Source organism: Coccinella septempunctata, chromosome 8, assembly GCF_907165205.1.
Source record: "Coccinella septempunctata chromosome 8, icCocSept1.1, whole genome shotgun sequence".
Classification (NCBI taxonomy): Eukaryota; Metazoa; Arthropoda; class Insecta; order Coleoptera; family Coccinellidae; genus Coccinella; species Coccinella septempunctata.
This window is the reverse complement of record NC_058196.1, coordinates 31585906-31610396: the sequence shown is the minus strand read 5'-3', so window position 1 is coordinate 31610396 and position 24491 is coordinate 31585906. Positions and strand designations below refer to the sequence as shown.

Genomic DNA, 24491 nt, shown 5'->3' with positions numbered 1-24491 from the left:
TTGAATCTAACACCTTGAACCAGTTCTTCATCGGAATCGGCCGTGTCTACTGTTGTTTTGGATCTTTGGTAACTATCAATCATAGTCGTGAAAAAAATGCGATGGTAATGGCATTTGATCCTACGAAATTTTTCACCTATGCTATGCAAAAAACGCTGCCATTAGGAGAAGGTCGACTGCTTAGAAAGCGCAAAGTGGGATAAGACTTTGTCTTGAGTTGAGCAGCACATAAAAAAAGAAATAAAAACGAATCAATCAACGATCACTACAATTAAACGGAACATTCCTGCGGAAATGCTGGCGCTACTTGACAATATTTTATGACACAAGCTTTCGCTGTCGTTACTCTCTGAAATTGAACTTCCATAAAAGTCCCCATGATAATGATTATTATGCTATCTCGGACTGGATCACCTTTGAGACAGGCTCATAATTCAAGAATCGAATAAACGGCAATTACCCGGCGCGTTTTAATGAAAAAATTTTTTAGACGTAACACGACCAAAGATTGCATTAGAATCTCCCTTTGCTGCAGGTCATGCTTCGCTGGATTTATTGGAAATTTATGGTTATCTAAAGATTTATGGCGATTTGATTTATCGGATAGCGTTCTGTAACGGCACAGAAAGAAGTGTATGAATATTAATCAAGGGCAATTTGAATAATTTCTGTATTGTGTTCTAATCTTCCCGATCGTTCATGTTTTAATTTCCTTCTGCGACGATTATGTTAAAAAAGAGTGTGTGTATGGTGATTTTGCAAAGCGTGGTTAGTAGAGGAAGCGCTGCATACTCATGGGGTGTAAGAGGAAGAGCTACAACCGTAGCACAAGATCGGCTAATACATTTAACTGCACAACGAAACAATATTCCAAGATATCGACCAAGAAAGCTCGAAAAACGTACTGCTACATTATTTCCTAAAGAAATCTGAATATCCCGCGAGTTCTGGTCCTTCGCGTCGGATGCGTAAGCAGAGATTTTCATTCCGAATATATCCCCAATGTCTACGCGCTATTTCTGCGCGAAACTGATGCACAAAGACGCTCGTTATCCGCGAATATGCCCACAAAGCAAGATGCGTTATTGTCTCCCGTTCTATTTCAATGTCCTTATAGCTGAATCACGTGTTATTCACTTGGCAAGAATTCGACCGTTTGTCTTGATATAAGCGCGCTAGAAATAGTGCAAATGGTGTAAATGAATGCTTCCGTTCATTAGTAGCTCTGTTGATGAGTCAATTCATACTGTTAGGTACATAGAATATTCCGTTATTCTAATTTTGACATGTTTATACGTCAGACGAACATGGAAATTCCTTTTTCAGAAAGTATTTAAATCTAGTGAGTATCAAACTGTGATGTCTTCCAGGGTGATAAAGGAGGATTATCCAGTTTTAGAGTTCCCCAAGCCGAGCAGCATTCGTGCAGGATTCTCAATCCGTCTGTTTCGCGTATCGAAAGAAGCCAGACAAAGCAGCATACCACAGAAACGTTTAGCGACCACTACACGCCTGGAACCTTCAGGTGTGGAGACTGGTCCCGCATCTATATAAGGAAGGAATACTCGTTTCCGGTTGGCGGGTTCATTTAACTCCCTGTCGATTCAAGTTCAATATCTGGTCGCGTCAAAAGATAAACAACGGTTATTCTTCTGGTTCGCGAAGATTTTAATCGATGGCCAATCGACCGATAGATTCGGCTAGGAAGAATCTAGAAAGAACAGGAATTCGAGGTTCATCCACCTCCACGAGTTGAGTCGAAGACCTGAAATCTTGACGGAGAATTGGTCAAACCGATGAGATACAGAAACTGTGATCAGAAGATTCACTTACACCCCGAATTGTCTTGAAAAAAAATATGCTGAATTAATTCTATGAATACCGAGGCCGATAAAACTGTTCTTAGCTCTATGAGTTATATCACCCCTGTCTGTGATCGGCCTCAACCTCACCTTTACCAAATTATGGTCGATCTGTTTAAGTGGGAGTGTCCACCGAAGTAGCATAGCACTGACATGGCACGTACATGACAAAGGCGATGCAGAATGTTCAGATATGAACTGAGAACGACATATTTCACGCAACTGACACTCCGATGTGCGATATCTAAAAATTATGTATCGCCTTTGTCATCTATGTGCCATGTCTGTGCTACGCTACTTTGGTGGGCGTTCCCCCACCAATTGACGCCATTGAGGGACAAACAAATCTTCTGTGGCGTGGTATGATCACAAAACTCAATATTTTCGATAAATGTCAGTTACTGTCATACTGCAGGGAAATATCTATGCCTATGGAAACGTCAGACGGTAGTTCTGTGATCGTTGATTTGTTAAGATCTGCGTTTGGTAAACGTTAAAACATCTCGATATCCCCAGGCGAAGATTGTTTCTCACAAAAATTGAAAGAAGATTAGATGCACCAAAAAACCTCGTAGTCTTCTATTTTTCGAGAGGATATTGATACTCTGAAATATTCCATGGATTTTCGGAGGATGACATCTGTTTCATTCATAGACAAAAGAAACAGGTCTATGGTTTCATTGAACTCTCCTGCACTTTTTTGACATTCTTCTTCTTCTTCTCCTCGCGAATCTGTCGAGATTGAAACACAGAGTAATCGAAATAGCACGAATACAAGAGGAGAAACCTTCGACTTCTCAAATAGTGGCTGTAAACCGTTTAGTATGCCCAACCTCATTTAACTGCCAGTGCTATATTGTCTATTTATTGCGTTTGTAAAACTGCAAGTCATTCTCCTTCAGAAAATATACCCGCGTTTCTTTGTTCTGGACTTGGCTATATATGATTGAATCTGATCCACATACTGGATGGATTACGTGTCAATATTATCTTGAGGAAAATGAGGTTTCAGGATTTATTGCGTACAGATCAAATGTAGTTTATATAACAGAGTTTTTGTATGAACCTCGTAAGTGGTTGTGAGACATGAAGTATCGGATAACAGCAATTATTTTTGTGATTATTTTGCAACGACTCGCTTGAAATTACTTTTTTTCAGCACGCAACTATGTCGTCCGAGAGAAATTGATGCACCGTTATATTGTGTTGAAATTAATGAAAACCTTATCAGCATATACTATGTATACCGGGAAAAACGAGAGTGTTCCCAGCAAATACTCTCTACCCAGCATTCAGTTCATTTTCCCTGACGTAAGTGTATCAGTGTATCGAATCACCTTCACAAAATACCGAGATATCAATGATACCATCCTGATGAATCACTGCGTAAACAACTGAAAATTTCCGCAAACCTTTGTTTGTGAGGTGTACGACATGAACCGTGTGATCTTTCCAGCAATTTCCATGATAACAACATTAGTATTTGTCTCGCTAGTCGATGCTCTTGAGTCTGCTAAATATGGTCTTGGTCACAAATCAGGAAACGCTACACCATTTACATTTAGCAATAAATCAAACGTGTAATAAAAATTATGCAAATGTATTGTTTAATAGATTTAATATCAACGATCTCAAGGGGATATTAATAAACATGCGGGTGTAAATTTGAATTTTTGAGCGTGAAGTGTTGGTATTTATCATTTTTGTAGTCTTTCCTCATGTTCAACATTGTTCGGTCATGGTTCGTGCACCAGGAGAGAAACACTTTCGTGTTTGTTGTTAAGGCCCGTTCGCACCAATACCCCTTAAAACGAATTCTTAACTAAGTGCCATTTAAAGTTAAGGGACGCTTAATTTTATTCCCAGTTGCACGACTGTGGCTTAACAGAATCTCAAGTAAGGGGCTCTTAAGTTTCTATATCTAGTGATATTTCAGTTTTTTATTTTGGTGCAACTTCATCCTAGTCCAATAAAGCCATTTCATTGGTTGGCCGGTTGCCGATGATCGTTGTCATTTCATTAGCCTATCTTTATTGTCCTGTCAGTCAGTGTCAAGCATATTATTATAATATTATCAAAGAGTAACAACTTTTTGTTGTCGAATTAGCATTAATATTGATAATGATTGTCAAATAAAAGGTACCCAAATTTATATAAGTACAACACTTTCTTTGTAAGGTCTTGTGTGAATTTGATTTACTAATGTTGAAGAGGAACGTGAAGAAAATGTTCTTATTGCCCTTGTTAGTACGAATACGATGATAATTGTCAAGCAATTGGTGGTAATCTACAAAGGGCACTCAACTTCTCAACAGAAGAAAAGAGTTTATTACTAACTATAGTATAATTTGTGACACCAAATTGAAAATTAAAAAAGACTGATGGCATTACAATAAAGGCAAAAGAAAAGGCTTAGTATTCAGTAATGAATTTATTCAATTCTCAAAATCCATCAAAAATGGGAAGTTCTGCAGCCAGTTCAACAAATTATTTTAGGTTAGAATCCCGCCCTTAAATACCTAAGTGGTCATTACAGGAGCGCTTAAATTTAAGGCTAGCTTTAGCCATTTAAATGTCACTTAACAGTTAGTGCAACGTAATTTAAGTTAAGGATTCATTTTAAGGGACACTTAACACTAAGTGCGTTTGGTGCAAACGGGTCTTATAAAATGGAGCTCTGTCTTGCTTTGTCATCGAATCCCGTAAAAACTACTGAACCGATTTTAACAATTTTTTGTGTGAAACCTTCTTCATGATTTATAGAATGTTTTAATGTAAGAAACGATTCCGAAAAATCCCATGTGAAACTGGGAGAGTCAAGAAAACTTAATGAAATTTAAATTTCGCGCGCAAGTGTATGTTGGGTAGTCTACCCTCCACGGACAAATGATTAACACTCGCTGGATGTTGGCAACTGGACGTCAAAGGTTGAGGATATTGATGGCTTTGGAAAATATTTTGCCACTGGAACTGTTCGTCAAAGACCCAATAATGACAGATCACGTACCACAGAGCCAGAAGATGATAAAATTTCGACATTCTCCACAGATCGAACCTTTCGGTTGTATAATATCGACAGCAATTGCAGATTGTGATACTTTCCAAGCTGAACTAGGTCATTGTCAAGGGTTGAGGAGTTCGTCGATCTGATTCGCGTTGTTACTCAATGGCGTTTCTGCCGTGTACTTTCTAAAATGCATGGTTCTTCTCTTAGACGTTCGGCCTGGCTGAGAAACCCAGATAATACCCAGTTAGGATCGAGTTATCTAACATAACAGATTCCGCAATGAAATGTCTGAAATGGCGTGTCGATTGAAAGGTGCATTGTCATTATAATACTCCATATACAAGTTTGGACCGCATGAGTTTCGCTCAAATGGATATTCAGTAGGTGAAAAATGTCGAATTCATTACAGCAGATTACATCAGCGCCGCCTCCTAGAGACTTTTAAAAGTCAATCAATCAAACTGGTTCATGTCATAGAAGGAAGGGATGAAAATCTGTGAGCCTTCACTCTGACAACAACTGACATTCAATGTCAGAATTTTTTGTCATAGAATTCAATGTTAAAATTTTCATCATAGGATTTAAAATTCAATATCAGAAGTTCTCGTCATGAAAAGTATAATAAATAAGAGAAAAAAGACTTTGTTCGAAGTTGGAACTAATTTGTAGAAAAATTATATGTTCCAGAAAGCAGGAAAGCTTAAAAAAATAAGATATTTTATGCATTAAACTATTTTATGCATAGAATTGAATAATGAGCGTATGATTTTATGCAATGCAATGATCCTATGATCTGTCAAGTTGATGTTTGGAAGATTTTGACTTCTTTACAGTATTTCTACAATTTGTGTTATATTCCTGCATTTGTGTCCGATTTCTCTGGAAAGAAGGTATTAGTAAAAGAAACAAGAGATTCAAATTTCAACAGATTCATCTCTACGTCTTCGTTTCACTGAAAAAAATCCCTAAATTCCTCACAATTGACAATGAACCAATCGAAACTCACATCTGGTATGGTCTCAAGTCCCTATTGGTCCATTATCATGTGACCCATGAAGCGGAAATATTTTAAAACTATCCTCTCCATTCGATCTCATAAATCCTTTCATTTGTTCCAGATATACCTACATTCTAACAAAGGTAAAGAAGAAGTATCCATGCTCGTGGCATCCAAAACGTCTGGAGCCACCCCTTTAGTGATAGCTTGCCGAAATGGACATTTCCACGTTGCCCAATACCTGATAGAAAAATGTGGCGCAGACGTAGAACAGCCCGGCTCAGGTAAACAATCCAAACAATACACTGTCACCATAAAAACGTTTAGAAAACACATCCCACCCGCTAGATGTCGCTAATTCTCTTCTCTTTCAGTCGTCTTCGACGGCGAGACCATAGAGGAGGCCCCGCCCCTCTGGTGCGCAGCCGCGGCCGGCTACCTGGACATCGTCAAGTTGCTGATATCGCACGGCGCCAAGGTGAACAGCACGACGAGGACCAAGTCGACGCCGCTTAGGGCGGCCTGCTTCGACGGCCACCTGAACATCGTCAAGTACCTGGTGCAGCACCGCGCCGACATCGAGATAGCCAACCGACACGGGCACACCTGTCTGATGATAGCGTGCTACAAGGGGCACCTGGAGGTCGTCAAGTACCTGCTGGAGCTGAACGCTGACGTGAACAGGAGGAGCGTGAAGGGCAACACGGCGCTTCACGACTGCGCGGAGTCGGGCAGCTTGGATATACTGAGGCTGTTGCTGGATCATGGCGCCGTTATGACTAGGGACTCTTACGGTAGGTTTAGGAAGTTTGTCCGTTGTGCTGCCTTGTGCCATTGAAATATTTTGGCGTTATTACTCTTATCCCTTACCAAAAGCGAATGTCAACGTCAGTTGTCAGTTTGACAGTACTGACAGAAGCGAGGTTAGCATTAGCAACGATTACAAACAGGAGATTTGTGTTTTTGGTTTCCGTATTTAAGAAATTGATTTTATTGTGGTTTTTTGAGGCAAATCTGCCGGAAAAGTTGGGTTTCCTGACCTGCTAGTCGGGATACAAGGTGAGTCCTTGACTCTCACGAATATGTCAACAGTAGATCACTGAGGTCAGAAAAAACACTTTTTTCCTATAACATTACCTAAAGTTGAGATGTTTTTTTCTCTGTGGAAGGACTCTCTCTATCTGTCATTTTAAACCATTTTTTCGATTCTACAGGGCGAGTTTTTGACTCATTCAGTAGATTCTTGAGGTCAAAAGAAACACTTTTCTCCCATTCGATCCTGATAGAAAGATAGAGCCATTTTAAGTTTTCATAATCAGCTGTGCCACCCCTGGATAAACAAGGTTCCCTTCAGAATAACAAGCTGAATCTATGACACTACACACCTGTGGTTGTTTGACTCATTTCAGTAGATTCTTGATGTCAAAAGAAACACTTTTTTCCTATACCATTTTTTCCCATTCGGTCCTGATAAAAAAATATAGCCATTTAAAGTTTTCATAAAGAGCTATGCCACACTTGGAAAAACAAAATTACCTTCAGAATAACTAGCTAAATCTTTGACCCTACATGTCTGTGGATCTTTTAAAGCGAGTTGTACTCAGCCAAAGTACCCAATTCTTCAAATTTCACAAATACTTTTGAATTTTTGAACATCAAATTATAACAGTATAGGTGGACACTAGAAAGTTAGGAAGAAAAAATGAACGGTGGAGTGCATTCGGTTCGCCCCGTGTTTTCACACCAGCAGAGTTGTGTTCTGTACCCAATTTTTCCGATACTTTTCAATTTTTGAGCATCAAATTACTCGAAAACGGCTCATTATACGAGAAAATATGAAGGATACTTTTATTTTACAAAACGTTCAAATATTAATAAGATAGCGTACAACTTAGTTTAAAAAGTTGGGTTATTTGAATTTTTGGTATTTTTATGGTACGTAATGCTCATAAGGAGCAAACTGGAAGACGTGGTGATATCTTGTGTTCGAAAAAGATTCATCAAATAAATGAAAAACTTTATTTCGAAATTCATTTCATTCGATAAAACCGTTTGTGAGATAGAACTGAAAATAAAAAAATTTTCTGTTTTTTTAAGAGCCTGTATCTTTCAAACCGAGCCGATTAGGAAAAAATGGTGAAGGAAAAAAGTGTTTCTTTTGACCTCAAGAATCTAATACTGTTGAAATATTTGTACGAGTCAAAGAGTCACCCTGTATAGGTTAACTTTTCTGTGCAGTACGTTTTTCGAGCTTTGGGAGTTTTTCCTCAACGAAAAACTCTGCGTTTCGTAGATTTCTACGTTTTAGAAGATGCTCGAATAGGTAGATTTCTTTTATTCAGACTACGATGAGCCACCTGGAGTCAATTTTTGCAACTAGAGCTGTTTGTTTACATCGAGAGCTTGTTAAACCTCTATATTTTAGGCAGTGCATCAAATATACCTATCTTCAATCTTGTTTAATGAGCTGAATATTCAATTTCTGATCCTCAGGCATGACACCCATCTTGGCTGCTGCCGTCACGGGCCATTACTACATCGTGAGCTTCCTGATCCATCACCCGGACGTCTCTAGGGAAGAACAGATAGACGCCCTAGAGCTCTGCGGCGCAACCTTCGTGGACAAAAAAAGGGACATGGTGAAAGCGATATACCTATGGAAGAAGGCTATGCTCATAAGGTAGGGCTCGTCGATCTTTATCGATTGAATTTTTCTCGAAATTCCCTCATCCCGCAGGTATCTTCCGGGAGAGAAGAGGATAAACAAACCGACGCCGGTGATCCGAAAAGCTTACGACTACGTCGAAGAGGTGAAAGACGCCGACGAGCTGGACAACCTGATCGCCAACCTGGACAGCATGAGGATGCACGCCCTCATCATCAGGGAGAGGATCCTGGGTCTGAGCCATCCGGACACCAGCTACTTCGTGAGGTACAGGGGCGCCGTCTACGCAGACTCGGGCCGCTTCGACCGGTGCATAGACCTGTGGAACTACGCGCTCGACATGCAACAGAGCAACAGGCAGAACGTCCATCCGATGACGCAGAGCAGCCTGTTCTCCTTCACCGAGCTGTTCTCGTTCATGATGGCGGAGGAGGGCAAGCAGACCCTTAGAGGCATCGTGCCGCCCGCCGACATCCGGGAGGTGCTCAGGGTGTTCAACAAGGCGGTCGAGGAGGTGAAGTTCGCGAATAGGAAGCTGGACGAGGCCAAGGGCGGCGACGAGAAGAACCCCAGCTATCTGACGCGGGTCATGATGATCTGTCTGCACCTGAGCTGTCTGCTGCTCAGGCTGATGGAGGACGCGCCGAAGGCCGACCATCAGCAGGTGCGCAAGGCGATCTACGACTTCGTCACGCTGGACATCAAGGCGAAGAAGGGGCGGAGGTTGCTGCATCTGGCGTGCTGTCTGGACGCCACCCTGCAGTGGACGTACCCCGCGTGCCAGTTTCCCTCGTCGAAATTGGCCAAGGTCATACTGGAGTTTGGTATGTCGGATTTCTTGGTCTTATTCTGTTTAATAGCATACTTCCCTCATCTCTCGTTGTATACTGATTGTGTTAGCACCGACTGGGAGGGGAAAGAAGATTAAATAGGCTGATTTAGATGGTTGTGAAAAAAAACTTTCATGTATTCTAGATTTTTGACGTTCACCGAAAGCAAATGTCAACGTCAGTTGTCAGTTTGACAGTACTGACAAAAGTGAGGTTAGAATTAGCAACGATCACAGACAGGGTTGGGTAGTACCTCTTCGATAGGGGAGATTCGTGTTTTTTGCTTTGGTAGTCAAGGAATTCATTTCATTATGGTTTTTTAAAGTAAATCGGCCTTAAAAAATGGATCACCTGGCCTGCTAGTTGGTATATACAGGGTGAATCTGTGACTCGTACAAATATTTTAACAGTAGACCCTTGAGATCAAAAGAAACAGTTTTTTCTGTACCATTTTTTTCGAATCGGCTCGGTTTGAAAGATACAGGCTGTTGAAAAACCATTAAATAGTGGGATTTCTAGTTCTATCTCACAAACGGTTTCATCGAATGAAATTAATTTCGGAATATATTCTTTCATTTATTTAATGAATCTTTTTCGGACACAAGATATCACCCACGTCTTCCAGTTTTCTCATTATGACCATTACGTGCCATATAAATACCAAAAATTGAAAGAACCCAACTCTTACAACTGACTTGGACGCTATCTAATGAATATTTGAGTCTTGTAAAATGAAAGTATTCCTCATAATTTCTTGTGTAATGCGCCATTTTCGAGTAATTTGATGTTCAAAAATTAAAAAGTATCTGTGAAATTAGAGAAATGTACTTTGACTCTTCCTTGCTGGTGTGAAAACCCAGGGGGAACAGAATGCACTCCACCGTTCATTTTTTCTTCCCAACTTTCTAGTGTCCACCTATACTGTTATAATTTGATGTTCAAAAATTAAAAAGAATCTGTGAAATTGAAAATATTGTATAATTTGACTGAATACAATACTCTGTTTAAAAGATCCACATATGTGTAGTGTCACAGGTTAAGCTATCTGTGAAATTTGAAAAATTGGGTAGATTGGCTGAACACAGCTCTGTCTAAAAGATCCATAGCTGTGTACTTTCACAGATTTGGCTGGTTATTCTGAAGGTAATGTCGTTTTTACAGGGGTGGCACAGCTCATTATGCAAACTTAAAATGGCTTTTTTTATCAGGGTCGAATCGGAAAAATTGGTTTAGGAAAAAGTGTATCGATTGACCTTGAGAATCTACTGTTCAAATATTTGTACGTGTCAAAGACTCACACTTTATATATAAGGTGTCTCATTTCAAGAATCGAGTCGAAAAACTGCGTTGTAAGATATAGGGTGTTCCATTGAAAAACCCCAAGTCTTCTCTATATCTCTAAAATGTAATTAATTTTGGAATTTTGCGAATATTTCGGACATAAACCAAGATATAACGTCTTGTAACTCAAGACTCGAGATGCTCTCAGTGAGCATCGAATTTGGGTCACCCTGTAGTAATTCCGTAAGCACCGACTGGCAAAGTTAAGGGGGAAAAATGAGCTGACTTTGAGGGGCACGAAAAAGCTTTAGACCCGTTTGACCAAACATACTTAGTGTTAAGTGTTCCTTAAAATAAACCCTTAACTTAGCAAATTACGTTGCACCAACTGTAAAGTGACATTTAAATGGTTAAAGCTAGCCTTAAATTTAAGCGCTCCTGTAATGACCACTTAGGTATTTAAGGGAGGGATTCTAACCTAAAATAATTTGTTGAACTCATAAACTTGCTGCAGAACTGCTGTGGTTTTTCTAATAACGTCAAGTACCTTTTATCTGACAATCATTATCATTATCAATGTTAATGCTAATTCAACAACAAAAAGTTGTTTCTCTTTGATAATATTATAATAATATCCTTGACACCGACTGACAGGACAATAAAGTTAGGTTAAAGAAATGACAACGATCATCGGCCAACCAATGAAATGGCTTTATTGGACTAGGATGAAGTTGCACCAAAATAAAAAACTGAAATATCACTAGATATAAAAACTTGAGGGCCCTTACTTAAGATTCTGTTGAGCCGCAGTCGTGCAACTGGAAATCCATTAACTTTAAGCTACGCTTAGTTAAGTACTCATTTTAAGGGGGATTGGTGCAAACGGGCCTTAGAAAATCGAGATTTCGACGTTAACCAAAAGCAAATGTCATCGAATCTACGTCAGTTGTCAGTTTGACAATACCGACCAAAGTGAGGTTAGCCCCGATCACAGACAGACAGGGGTGGGTAGTACATATTCAACTCGTCGATAGCGAAGAATGGCTGAGTAGCTTCCCGACGATTCCTCATGAAATATCTCCTCTTTTCCAGGTGCCAATCCGAACTGCAAGGACGACGAGGGCAACACGCCCCTACACCTGACCGCCATGGCCTCCCCCTGCCCGCCCAAGGTACCGCAGGTCCTGCTGGAACACGGCGCGCACATAGACACAGTGAACAACAACGGCGACACGTTCGCCGCCCTGCTCAAGGGTCAGAAGGTGAACGAAGTCGTGGACATGATGAAGTACACGAGACTGACCTGCGCCGCGGCCCGCGTGATACAACAGTTCAAAATACCGTACAAGGGCGTAGTTCCGGTCAATTTGGAATCGTTCATCGCCTGCCATTAGAACCGCAGACTAGAGATTGTGATAAAGTGATATCCGAGGTAGCGCGACGGAGTTCGACCACAGAGGAGGTTCGTATACGTGAGTCCGACCATAGATTTTTGACGTTTGGTGACTGTGTTACGTCCGATTTCGGAAGGGTTGAGGTGTTTGGGATATATTGTTCGATTTGAATTTTCCGTGTTGATGATTAAAGATGATAGACTGTATAGATGAAGCGTCGGAACTGTTTTAAACGTTGAATGGGGTGAACACGATGTTCGATACTGCCATAGGGGTAATATTTGGACGTTCTGCTATGCTATGATGAATATAGACCATTCGGTTATCGTTTATGTTCAGTTCAAAATGAAGCGGCGTCGAATTTTCATCGGCAAATACGTCAATATAGGTTAGGAACGAAGATAACCAACTGCGCATTGAAACATCGACCATACTTTGGGAGAATTCGTTTAAAAGCTGGTCAAATGATATACCCTTTACCTTTTGTTTTCATTTCGGATGGTAGCTTTAATCCGAATTATTTCGAAGAGTGAGATCAGTCGGCTGATAAGCGGTAGGACTTTGAACTTTACAGTCAGCGATCGTTTCGTTTTTAATTTTTTTACACATCTGTTTTTCATGATAGAACGTTTAGTTCCAGTGTCGGAAACGCCAAGCGTGTAGTTAGCCTAAAAACATCGATCGTAGTCGTCAAAATACAAACTATCAGCTTGCCGGAGTTGATACTGGTACTAACGGATTTTTCATGAGAAACTGCACGCGTAAAAAAATACGAACGAAAAGTACACATCTCGTGGTTGAATCGGTTAGTCATTGCCGCCAACAGAATGGGGAAGTTTGAGGTTATGCATCACCACCGATAGAAATTTTAAAAATTAACTGAATTTTAGCGAATTTTAAACGGCTACACCCATCTAGTCTCATTAAAATGCTTAGGTACAGTTTAAGTCTCGGCGAAACCGAATTTGTACAGTAGAATAATATAATTTATTATACGTAAATTGCAGCATTCAGTGAGATTTTATTTAATCGAAGGTGAATGAGTGAAATTCGATGGAGAGTTGGTTGTAGTCTTGATGAAAGTCTTTTGTCATTCTGCTCTATGAATTCGGTTCAACTTGATCAAGTACGTAAACGCCAACACTTTCAGTGCTTTACCATAAAATTTGTCACGAACCAAATTCGATTTTTTCCTGAGACTCGATGATAGCGGCAAGTTAAAAATGGAATTATATTAATTTCAGATCTAGTAACGGCTGAACAATGTGATATATTGAAATTAAAGTTGTATAAATCTAGGTTAATCTTTCATTTTTCATTGTAGACGCATCACATAGTTTTTATCTGATGTTCGTTCGGCATTGACTGAGATAAGAGGATGGAAAACGCATCTTTGTACATTCATCTTTTAGGATATTCCCGTTAGTTTCATATCTGGATGTGTGATTTATGTATAAATGCTGCATAGATTGCATCAGTTTGAATCTTAGCTATATGAATTTTGTTGATATATGAAGTAAATGGTTATTATAGGTTGGTTGTTTTTTTGACACCTTCATTACACCCCCCTCACGTGTTTGAAAAAAAAGATCTCCAAGCAAGTCGGGTTTCAGAGAGTGAGTATAGTGTATACTATACTTCATATGCATATATGGGAGTGCTTCTATGATATTGCAGAAATGCTTTTATTCCAATTTTCCTGTTTAGAATTTAGTTGTTTTCTAAGATGTTCGAATTTTTTGTCAACCTTTCACAGCATCCTTTATAGTTTATTTCAGATAGGGCGACAGATGGGTTAGCGATGGCCCAGAAACTCTCCATGTCGAGCACAACGAAAAATGAAAAAACAAAAGCATGGTTTCACACATTTATTAGATGAATTGATGAAATATTCAGTTGATGTGGAACTTAAAAATAACATTGTCAACAAACGGAACATACCAAAATTTCCTAACTAACAGTTGTTTTTCTGCATTAGAAAATTCTCGATATCTACTTCACTCTGAGAATAAAGTCAGTTAAAAACTAAAACAAAAGCAATAAAAATCCTAAACAAAATTATCGTCATGCTCCACGCTTAAATGAAGAAACTTGCGTCTATGGTCCTTCCGTCTATCCTCGCCCTGTCCAAATTTTCTAAAAAGAAGGTTAAGGAAAACTGCAATAAAAATTGAATCAATTCAGAATATTCAATTATCATTGAAACAGTGATTTTTTTTTTCAAAGGATACTGATAGCTCTCTCCGCTTGCCATTCGTTGGCATACATCACCAGCATAGTCCCAGCGCTCTTCTCTTCGAAATGCTGAACTTCTCCGAATTCGGAAAATTTATCGTGCAACATTTTATAACTGGCAGTTGTCGGTAACTAAAAAAAAATATATTAAATTAATCAAAGACTGACGTAAACATCGATGACTCACGTTTGAAACCACAATTTTCCTGGAAAACCCACTGGTGCTCTTGGGAACATTCACCGATCCTCTGATATTGGCGTTATCAGACAGTTTACTGTAGGCGGTAGAGTCCCTGTCGTTGGCAAAGGCTCCATAAGATACGTTTTTACTGCCAGAGTCGAACTGGTTCTGGAAACTCCTATTGTTACCGATACCGCCGCCCCCGGTACCGTAACCAGCGTCGGATCGTCCAAATTGTCCCAAACTAGAAGCGGAAGAACTGTTGATGCTGCTCAGCGCCGCCAACTGAGCGGGCGTCTGCGCCAGCGAGTTGGACACGAGACTATTGGCCAAGGACAAGTCGCCGCCGCCCAATCCGCCTCCCAGGAGGTTACCAGTCAAACCGCCCGCCAAATTAGCGGCCTGTAACACCCCGGTGTTGCCGGTCAAGCTCGACAACGGATTGATGTTGTTCAACCCGGTCAAGGCGCTGGCTACTTGTAAGGCGGGGTTGGGTACGGCCCCGAGGATACCGCCGCCCATGCTGTTGTTCTGCTGGGCGTTAGACGAGGGTAAATTACGCGCAACGTCCTTGAGCGGTTCCCCGTTGCTGCCGAGGCCCATACCGATGCCCTTGAGTCCTTCCGGCAGTTTGGTACCGTCGTTCACGCGGTCCATCCTCACGGACATCTGTCTCTCGTACAAGAATTGATTGTTGAACATCGATATAGCCTGGACGGCTTCCACGGGATGGTCGTATTCGATGACCGCGAAGCCTCTGCTTCTGCCATCTTTGTCTGTGTGTAATTCGACCCTCTGTATCCTCCCCGCTAGTCTGAACACCTCTTTGAGCTTCTTCTTGTCGACGTTGTACGTCAGCTGAAAATTAGAATATAACTGAAACGTTCTAAAGAATAATAAGACTTTATTCAGATGCATCCCACCCGCCGATACGAATATCAACAAGTGTTACGATCCGAATCGAACTAGCCAATTTGCCATCGTCGGGACAACTAAACGGAGAACGATCCACCGAAGAAGAGCATATGCTGACCATTTTCGGTCTCATTTGACCCTTATTGTTATATTCATTGCCTAAAGGCGTTATAACTTTGTTCTAAAGAATGTTTTGTGGATTTCCTGGCCTTATAGAACAGTGTGGAGATTTGTTCGCAGTGTGGTTCAAAACGGCCCCAAAATGGACAGACAGGATTGACTCCCGAGTGAGATGGAACGACTCTGGGCATTGACAACTGTCGAAAAATAAGGTTATGTCTTGTTTACTTAATGGCGATTTTCAAGAAGCCATGTTCGTTTATCTAATCAACCTAACCAATCAGTGGTCCTTTAAAATCTGTGGTCGATGTTGTCGAATTGTGAGAAAGTAACGAAGCCCCTTAAATTTTAAGTCTCCATATTCATTTTCCATTTTTAAGTACTTGAAATGAGTTTTTCTCAGGTGAAGATTGGAATGAAGTTTTTAAGATATTGCATAGAATTTTTGTCTGTAGGACGGTGTTCAATAGTATTGCTTCAATTATGGATTGACCAGAGTTTAAGATGATCAAAAACCACTGAAACATGGACTAAAGTTCAAGTGGATTTAGTTCTACTATCTCTCCAACCATTTTCGAGATTCTTGTTTGATTCCAAGAAAAGTCAAGTAGTTTGCCCCTATTTGTAAAAAAATTCAACTACCATCTCTTCAATACCAACGTGATCGATTTAAATCTCTCCTCAAAACGACAGTTTGAGTTGTTGATAGCGCATCGTGCGATTTCAGATTATTGAAGGATATTTCATGGCTCAAAAACTACCAGTCCATCGTTACTAAGCTATAGTTTTCATGCAGTCAATTCCCACTCCCAGAATACGTTACAAAATTGAGGAAGCATTTTTTCTACCAACCGATGGAGCAACAATACAGTGCACTGACGAGGTCCATTCTTTTCGGAGAGTCCAAATGGGGCCCACATCATCAAAATTAGTTTGAACGGGTGTGAAGGCAGCAACGGTTTCCAGCAACGGTTTTTTCATTTTCGCTTTTACCATACAGATTGTAAAAATACCTGTTGTTCGGGATTTTTTGATACGAATAGGTTATTTAGAACATTATAAACACAGTCTATAGGGTGAAATAATTTGTGCATCGAAAACTACCCCCACCAACCCCCCGAAATTTAACTATCTTGATACACAGTGAAAAAACCCCGTTGCTCGGAGTTTTTCTATGAAAATGGGTTCTTACCCACATACTGAACACGATCTATAGGGTGAAATAATTTGTGCATCAAAAAGTACCCCCCTCCAACCCTCTGAAGTTGAAATATCTTGATACAGTAAAAAGTGTGGAAAAAAACCGTTGCTCGTAGTGTTTTGATGGAAATGGGTTGTTACCAACATACTCAACACGATCTATAGGGTGAAATAATTTGTGCATCAAAAACTACCCCCCTCCTCCAACCCTCTGAAGTTGAAATATCTTGATACAGTAAAAAGTGTGAAGAAAACCCGTAGCTCGTAGTTTTTTGATGGAAATGGGTTGTTACAAACATACTGAACACGATATATAGGGTGAAATAATTTGTGCATCAAAAACTACCCCCCTCCAACCCTCTGAAGTTGAAATAACTTGATACAGTAAAAAGTGTGAAAAAAAAACGTTGCTCGGGGTTTTTTGATGGAAATGGGTTGTTACCAACATACTGAACACGATCTATAGGGTGAAATAATTTGTGCATCAAAAATACCCCCCTTCAACCCTCTTATGTTGAACTAACTTGATACAGTAAAAAGTGTGAAAAAAAAACCGTTGCTCGTAGTTTTTTGATGGAAATGGGTTGCTACCAACATACTAAACACGATCTATAGGGTGAAATAATTTGTGCATCAAAAACTACCCCCCTTCAACCCTCTAATGTTGAACTAACTTGATACAGTGAAAAGTGTGAAAAAAAAACCGTTGCTCGGGGTTTTTCAATGGAAATGGGTTGTTACCAACATACTGAACACGATCTATAGGGTGAAATAATTTGTGCATCAAAAACTTCCCCCCTTCAACCCTCTTATGTTGAACTAACTTGATACAGTAAAAAGTGTGAAAAAAAAACCGTTGCTCGTAGTTTTTTGATGGAAATGGGTTGCTACCAACATACTAAACACGATCTATAGGGTGAAATAATTTGTGCATCAAAAACTACCCCCCTTCAACCCTCTTATGTTGAACTAACTTGATACAGTAAAAAGTGTGAAAAAAAAACGTTGCTCGGGGTTTTTTGATGGAAATGGGTTGCTACCAACATACTAAACACGATCTATAGGTTGAAATAATTTGTGCATCAAAAACTACCTCCCTCCAACCCTCTGAAGTTGGAATATCTTGATACAGTAAAAAGTGTGAAGAAAACCCGTAGCTCGTAGTTTTTTGATGGAAATGGGTTGTTACAAACATACTGAACACGCTATATAGGGTGAAATAATTTGTGCATCAAAAACTTCCCCCCTTCAACCCTCTTATGTTGAACTAACTTGATACAGTAAAAAGTGTGAAAAAAAAACCGTTGCTCGTAGTTTTTTGATAGAAATGGGTTGCTACCAACATACTAAACACGATCTATAGGGTGAAATAATTTGTGCATCAAAAACTACCCCCCTCCTCCAACCCTCTGAAGTTGAAATATCTTGATACAGTAAAAAGTGTGAAGAAAACCCGTAGCTCGTAGTTTTTTGATGGAAATGGGTTGTTACAAACATACTGAACACGATATATAGGGTGAAATAATTTGTGCATCAAAAACTACCCCCCTCCAACCCTCTGAAGTTGAAATAACTTGATACAGTAAAAAGTGTGAAAAAAAAACGTTGCTCGGGGTTTTTTGATGGAAATGGGTTGTTACCAACATACTGAACACGATCTATAGGGTGAAATAATTTGTGCATCAAAAATACCCCCCTTCAACCCTCTTATGTTGAACTAACTTGATACAGTAAAAAGTGTGAAAAAAAAACCGTTGCTCGTAGTTTTTTGATGGAAATGGGTTGCTACCAACATACTAAACACGATCTATAGGGTGAAATAATTTGTGCATCAAAAACTACCCCCCTTCAACCCTCTAATGTTGAACTAACTTGATACAGTGAAAAGTGTGAAAAAAAAACCGTTGCTCGGGGTTTTTCAATGGAAATGGGTTGTTACCAACATACTGAACACGATCTATAGGGTGAAATAATTTGTGCATCAAAAACTTCCCCCCTTCAACCCTCTTATGTTGAACTAACTTGATACAGTAAAAAGTGTGAAAAAAAAACCGTTGCTCGTAGTTTTTTGATGGAAATGGGTTGCTACCAACATACTAAACACGATCTATAGGGTGAAATAATTTGTGCATCAAAAACTACCCCCCTTCAACCCTCTTATGTTGAACTAACTTGATACAGTAAAAAGTGTGAAAAAAAAACGTTGCTCGGGGTTTTTTGATGGAAATGGGTTGCTACCAACATACTAAACACGATCTATAGGTTGAAATAATTTGTGCATCAAAAACTACCTCCCTCCAACCCTCTGAAGTTGGAATATCTTGATACAGTAAAAAGTGTGAAGAAAACCCGTAGCTCGTAGTTTTTTGATGGAAATGGGTTGTTACAAACATACTGAACACGCTATATAGGGTGAAATAATTTGTGCATCAAAAACTACCCCCTTCAACCCTCTAATGTTGAACTAACTTGATACAGTGAAAAGTGTGAAAAAAAAAACCGTTGCTCGGGGTTTTTCAATGGAAATGGGTTGTTACCAACATACTGAACACGATCTATAGGGTGAAATAATTTGTGCATCAAAAACTTCCCCCCTTCAACCCTCTTATGTTGAACTAACTTGATACAGTAAAAAGTGTGAAAAAAAAACCGTTGCTCGTAGTTTTTTGATAGAAATGGGTTGCTACCAACATACTAAACACGATCTATAGGGTGAAATAATTTGTGCATCAAAAACTTCCCCCCTTCAACCCTCTTATGTTGAACTAACTTGATACAGTAAAAAGTGTGAAAAAAAAACCGTTGCTCGTAGTTTTTTGATAGAAATGGGTTGCTACCAACATACTAAACACGATCTATAGGGTGAAATAATTTGTGCATCAAAAACTTCCCCCCTTCAACCCTCTTATGTTGAACTAACTTGATACAGTAAAAAGTGTGAAAAAAAAAACCGTTGCTCGTAGTTTTTTGATAGAAATGGGTTGCTACCAACATACTAAACACGATCTATAGGGTGAAATAATTTGTGCATCAAAAACACACTTTTTACTGTATCAAGATATTTCAACTTCGGAGGGTTGGAGGGGGTAGTTTTTGATGCACAAATTATTTCACCCTCTATATCGTGTTTAGAATGTTGGTAGCAACCCATTTCCATCAAAAAACCCCGAGCAACGGTTTTTTTCACACTTTTTACTGTATCAAGATATTTCAACTTCAGAGGTTTGGAGGGGGGTAGTTTTTGATGCACAAATTATTTCACCCTCTATATCGTGTTTAGAATGTTGGTAGCAACCCATTTCCATCAAAAAACTACGAGCAACGGTTTTTTTTCACACTTTTTACTGTATCAAGTTAGTTCAACATAAGAGGGTTGAAGGGGGGTAGTTTTTGATGCACAAATTATTTCACCCTATAGATCGTGTTTAGTATGTTGGTAGCAACTCCTTTCCATCAAAAAACTACGAGCAACGGTTTTTTTTCACACTTTTTACTGTATCAAGTTAGTTCAACATAAGAGGGTTGAAGGGGGGTAGTTTTTGATGCACAAATTATTTCACCCTAAAGATCGTGTTCAGTATGTTGGTAGCAACTCATTTCCATCAAAAAACTACGAGCAACGGTTTTTTTTTCACACTTTTTACTGTATCAAGTTAGTTCAACATAAGAGGGTTGAAGGGGGGTAGTTTTTGATGCACAAATTATTTCACCCTATAGATCGTGTTCAGTATGTTGGTAGCAACCCATTTCCATCAAAAAACCCCGAGCAACGTTTTTTTTTCACACTTTTTACTGATCAAGATATTTCAACTTCGGAGGGTTGGAGGGGGTGGTTTTTGATGCACAAATTATTTCACCCTATAGATCGTGTTTAGTATGTTGGTAGCAACTCATTTCCATCAAAAAACTACGAGCAACGGTTTTTTTTCACACTTTTCACTGTATCAAGTTAGTTCAACATAAGAGGGTTGAAGGGGGGTAGTTTTTGATGCACAAATTATTTCACCCCATAGATCGTGTTCAGTATGTTGGTAGCAACCCATTTCCATCAAAAAACCCCGAGCAACGTTTTTTTTTCACACTTTTTACTGATCAAGATATTTCAACTACGGAGGGTTGGAGGGGGTGGTTTTTGATGCACAAATTATTTCACCCTATAGATCGTGTTTAGTATGTTGGTAGCAACTCATTTCCATCAAAAAACTACGAGCAACGGTTTTTTTTTCACACTTTTCACTGTATCAAGTTAGTTCAACATAAGAGGGTTGAAGGGGGGTAGTTTTTTATGCACAAATTATTTCACCCTATAGATCGTGTTCAGTATGTTGGTAACAACCCATTTCCATCAAAAAACCCCGAGCAACGTTTTTTTTTCACACTTTTTACTATCAAGATATTTCAACTTCAGAGGGTTGGAGGGGGGTTGTTTTTGATGCACAAATTATTTCACCCTATGGATCGTGTTAAGTATGTTGGTAGCAACCCATTTCCATCAAAAAACCCCGAGCAACGGTTTTTTTTCACACTTTTTACTGTATCAAGATATTTCAACTTCAGAGGTTTGGAGGGGGGTAGTTTTTGATGCACAAATTATTTCACCCTATAGATCGTGTTTAGTATGTTGGTAGCAACCCATTTCCATCAAAAAACTACGAGCAACGGTTTTTTTCCACACTTTTTACTGTATCAAGATATTTCAACTTCAGAGGGTTGGAGGGGGGTAGTTTTTGATGCACAAATTATTTCACCCTATGGATCGTGTTAAGTATGTTGGTAGCAACCCATTTCCATCAAAAAACCCCGAGCAACGTTTTTTTTTCACACTTTTTACTGATCAAGATATTTCAACTTCAGAGGGTTGGAAGGGGGTAGTTTTTGATGCACAAATTATTTCACCCTATAGATCGTGTTTAGTATGTTGGTAGCAACCCATTTCCATCAAAAACTACGAGCAACGTTTTTTTTTCACACTTTTTACTGTATCAAGTTAGTTCATCATAAGAGGGTTGAAGGGGGGTAGTTTTTGATGCACAAATTATTTCACCCTATAGATCGTGTTTAGTATGTTGGTAGCAACTCATTTCCATCAAAAAACTACGAGCAACGGTTTTTTTTCACACTTTTTACTGTATCAAGTTAGTTCAACATAAGAGGGTTGAAGAAGGGGGGTAGTTTTTGATGCACAAATTATTTCACCCTATAGATCGTGTTCAGTATGTTGGTAGCAACCCATTTCCATCAAAAAACCCCGAGCAACGGTTTTTTTTTACACTTTTTACTGTATCAAGATATTTCAACTTCAGAGGTTTGGAGGGGGGTAGTTTTTGATGCACAAATTATTTCACCCTATAGATCGTGTTTAGTATGTTGGTAGCAACCCTTTTCCATCAAAAAACTACGAGCAACGGTTTTTTTCCACACTTTTTACTGTATCAAGATATTTTAACTTCAGAGGGTTGGAGGGGGGTACATTTTGATGCACAAATTATTTCACCCTATAGATCGTGTTCAGTATGTGGGTAAGAACCCATTTTCATAGAAAAACTCCGAGTAACGGGGTTTTTTCACTGTGTATCAAGATAGTTAAATTTCGGGGGGTTGGTGGGGGTAGTTTTCGATGCACAAATTATTTCACCCTATAGACTGTGTTTATAATGTTCTAAATAACCTATTCGTATCAAAAAATCCCGAACAACAGGTATTTTTACAATTTGTATGGTAAAAGCGAAAATGAAAAAACCGTTGCTGGAAACCGTTGCTGCCTTCACACCCGTTTAGTTTGATTAAATGCAGAACTTTCCCGAATATCGCAAGATATAATAATTTCAGGTCAAAAAACAAAGATTACCTCAAAATTTCATTGATTTGATTATCCAGACCATCCAATGTTTTCGGTTAAATTTGACAATTCAGATATTTCAGTATTTTATAGCTTTCAAGGCAAAACTTTTGATTTATTGAAAATACATCAAATGTTTTTCTCATCCATGAACTCCACCAAGTCCCAAGCAATAAAAAGGATGTTCATATAATAATGGAATTAAAATACTTTTGGTTCTGATCATTATCGTCAAACCAAAGGCTACCAAGCAGAGAATAATAAAAATGGACATACATATTGGAAAACTGGGCTTAATTTTTCAGTTTCAAACTTACAATTGGCCAAAAATTAACAGAGTAGGAAAGATAAAACTGGGGGATAAATTTTTGAAGAGAGAAAAAGAGGAGAGGTAAAAATCATTGAAATTAAACATTCTTTTTATAGTCAGCTGAATCCACATAAGCTTGCTTGAATTAGTAGACCTTCAAATTTACTTTATAGAAAATGAATTATAGAAAGTGGGAATGAACAAATGCAATTTCTCTTCGAAAACACAATTCCGAGAGAACAATCAAAAGACTAAAATATAAAACCCCATATGAATATCGTATCATCATATTCACTAGATTTAATTTCCTCACTTAATTATAATACCATTCACTAACAAAATAATATCCAAAGAAAAATGAGAAAAGTACAAAGTGAAGGTTCTATTTCAATTGGCCCCAATAAAAGAACAACACCCCTGGTAGACCCCAGATTGCCAAAGTTTCAAAGTTTGCATTGGTGATAGCTCTGATAGCTCTAATATTTCGTATTAGGCCCTAAGAAAATGAGATCAAGCGCCAGTTTCAAGTGTTTTAACCAGTACCCTTCATTTCAAATAAATTCCAGTCAAGCAGAAAGGGACTCGTCGTAAAAGGAAACTTTTGAAGGGTCTAGATAACTCAAAAATAAAGACTTAAACTTCAAACCATACTTACATTGGCCACAAAAACCCTATTACAGAGGGGAAGATCAATTCGTAGGGACTCTAAGAAGCTTGGACTCAACCCATAGGTGTTTTCATTGGTAGATCTAACACCACCACCACCACCGCCAAAGGAAGAGTTGTGAGAATCAAACCGATCTTCTCTGTGGAACCTTCCCTCGTCTCTTGCACCGGCTCCACGCTTGATACTGTTTCCATGCTTATCCCTGACGTTGCCAGAATCCTCTTTGACGACCAACTTACGACCCTTCACTTCGAATCGCTGCATCACTTCAAGACATTTCTTAACACAACTACTATCGGCAAATTCGACAATTCCACAACCCTTCGATTTATCTTTATCGTCAACGAACAATTCGACAAATTGGACATCCCCAACTTCAACTCTGAACAAATCTTTGAGATCTTGCCAACGAAACTCATAAGGAATATTAGATACATACACCCTGTGTCCTGTGGATTTGCCGCCTCTATCTCGGCCTCTATCGACGCTACGATCCCGACTATTGTCTACATTGCGGTTGCCCCTGCCCCGGTCCCCTCGACGGGATCTTTCACGGGAGCGGTCTTTCTCGTCTGAGGAGTCGTTCCTGCAACGGAATTGTTGATCGCATAACAGAACGAGAAAATCGAGTAAAACTTACATTTTTAAGTATGGAATCGGGGTCGATCTGAAAATTTAAGAATGATCCTAGGGAAAAAAGCGCAATCGGCAATCCAGCTGAAGTCCTGAACCTGAAATTGACGTATGAAAGATGCAAAATTGCAGAAGACGCCGTTTGCGAAAGCGTCCCCAGAACATAGATACTTTCATAGATTTTCTTTTTCTCCTTGCCTTGAAGGATCATTGTTATATGGCGTTTTTAAATTGTAGATGTTTATTTCATCTAATATATAAAAGGATGGGAATAATAAATTTGATCAAATTGCATTAGAGGTGCGGAAATTTCGACAATAATTAATGGCAAGAAATTTCTCAATTGTTTTCGATG

General features: G+C 39.2%; 2 protein-coding genes across 3 annotated transcripts in view; one reads left to right on the top strand and one right to left on the bottom strand.

Moving 5' to 3' along the window:
• The window catches only part of LOC123318477 (protein fem-1 homolog CG6966), a 34461-nt gene extending 20892 nt beyond the window's left edge, over positions 1-13569 (top strand). For both annotated transcript variants that reach the window (XM_044905105.1, XM_044905107.1), the window contains exons 2-6: positions 5988-6150; positions 6241-6660; positions 8360-8546; positions 8604-9355; positions 11735-13569. In XM_044905105.1, the coding sequence (XP_044761040.1) occupies positions 5988-6150; positions 6241-6660; positions 8360-8546; positions 8604-9355; positions 11735-12036 (1824 nt within the window). In that variant the 3' untranslated portion in view covers positions 12037-13569. The remainder of the gene's footprint in view (positions 1-5987; positions 6151-6240; positions 6661-8359; positions 8547-8603; positions 9356-11734) is intronic.
• Positions 13570-13889: 320 nt separating this feature from the next.
• On the bottom strand, positions 13890-24302 carry LOC123319013 (myelin expression factor 2-like). The gene is made up of 5 exons (XM_044905814.1): positions 24144-24302; positions 23492-24089; positions 14459-15310; positions 14268-14403; positions 13890-14172 (listed from the first exon to the last, which is right to left on the bottom strand). Coding segments are annotated over exons 1-5 (1647 nt in total). The 5' UTR covers positions 24146-24302; the 3' UTR covers positions 13890-14113.
• Positions 24303-24491: the final 189 nt, after the last annotated feature.

Bases quoted from the DNA above. Each gene is read 5' to 3' on its own strand.
- LOC123319013 (XM_044905814.1), bottom strand. The intron at 15,311-23,491 runs GTAAGTATGGTT...TCTAATTTTCAG, and splicing joins ATAGGGTTTTTGTGGCCAAT to CTGACGTACAACGTCGACAA. The intron at 14,173-14,267 runs GTATCCTTTGAA...CCTTCTTTTTAG, and splicing joins GCAAGCGGAGAGAGCTATCA to AAAATTTGGACAGGGCGAGG.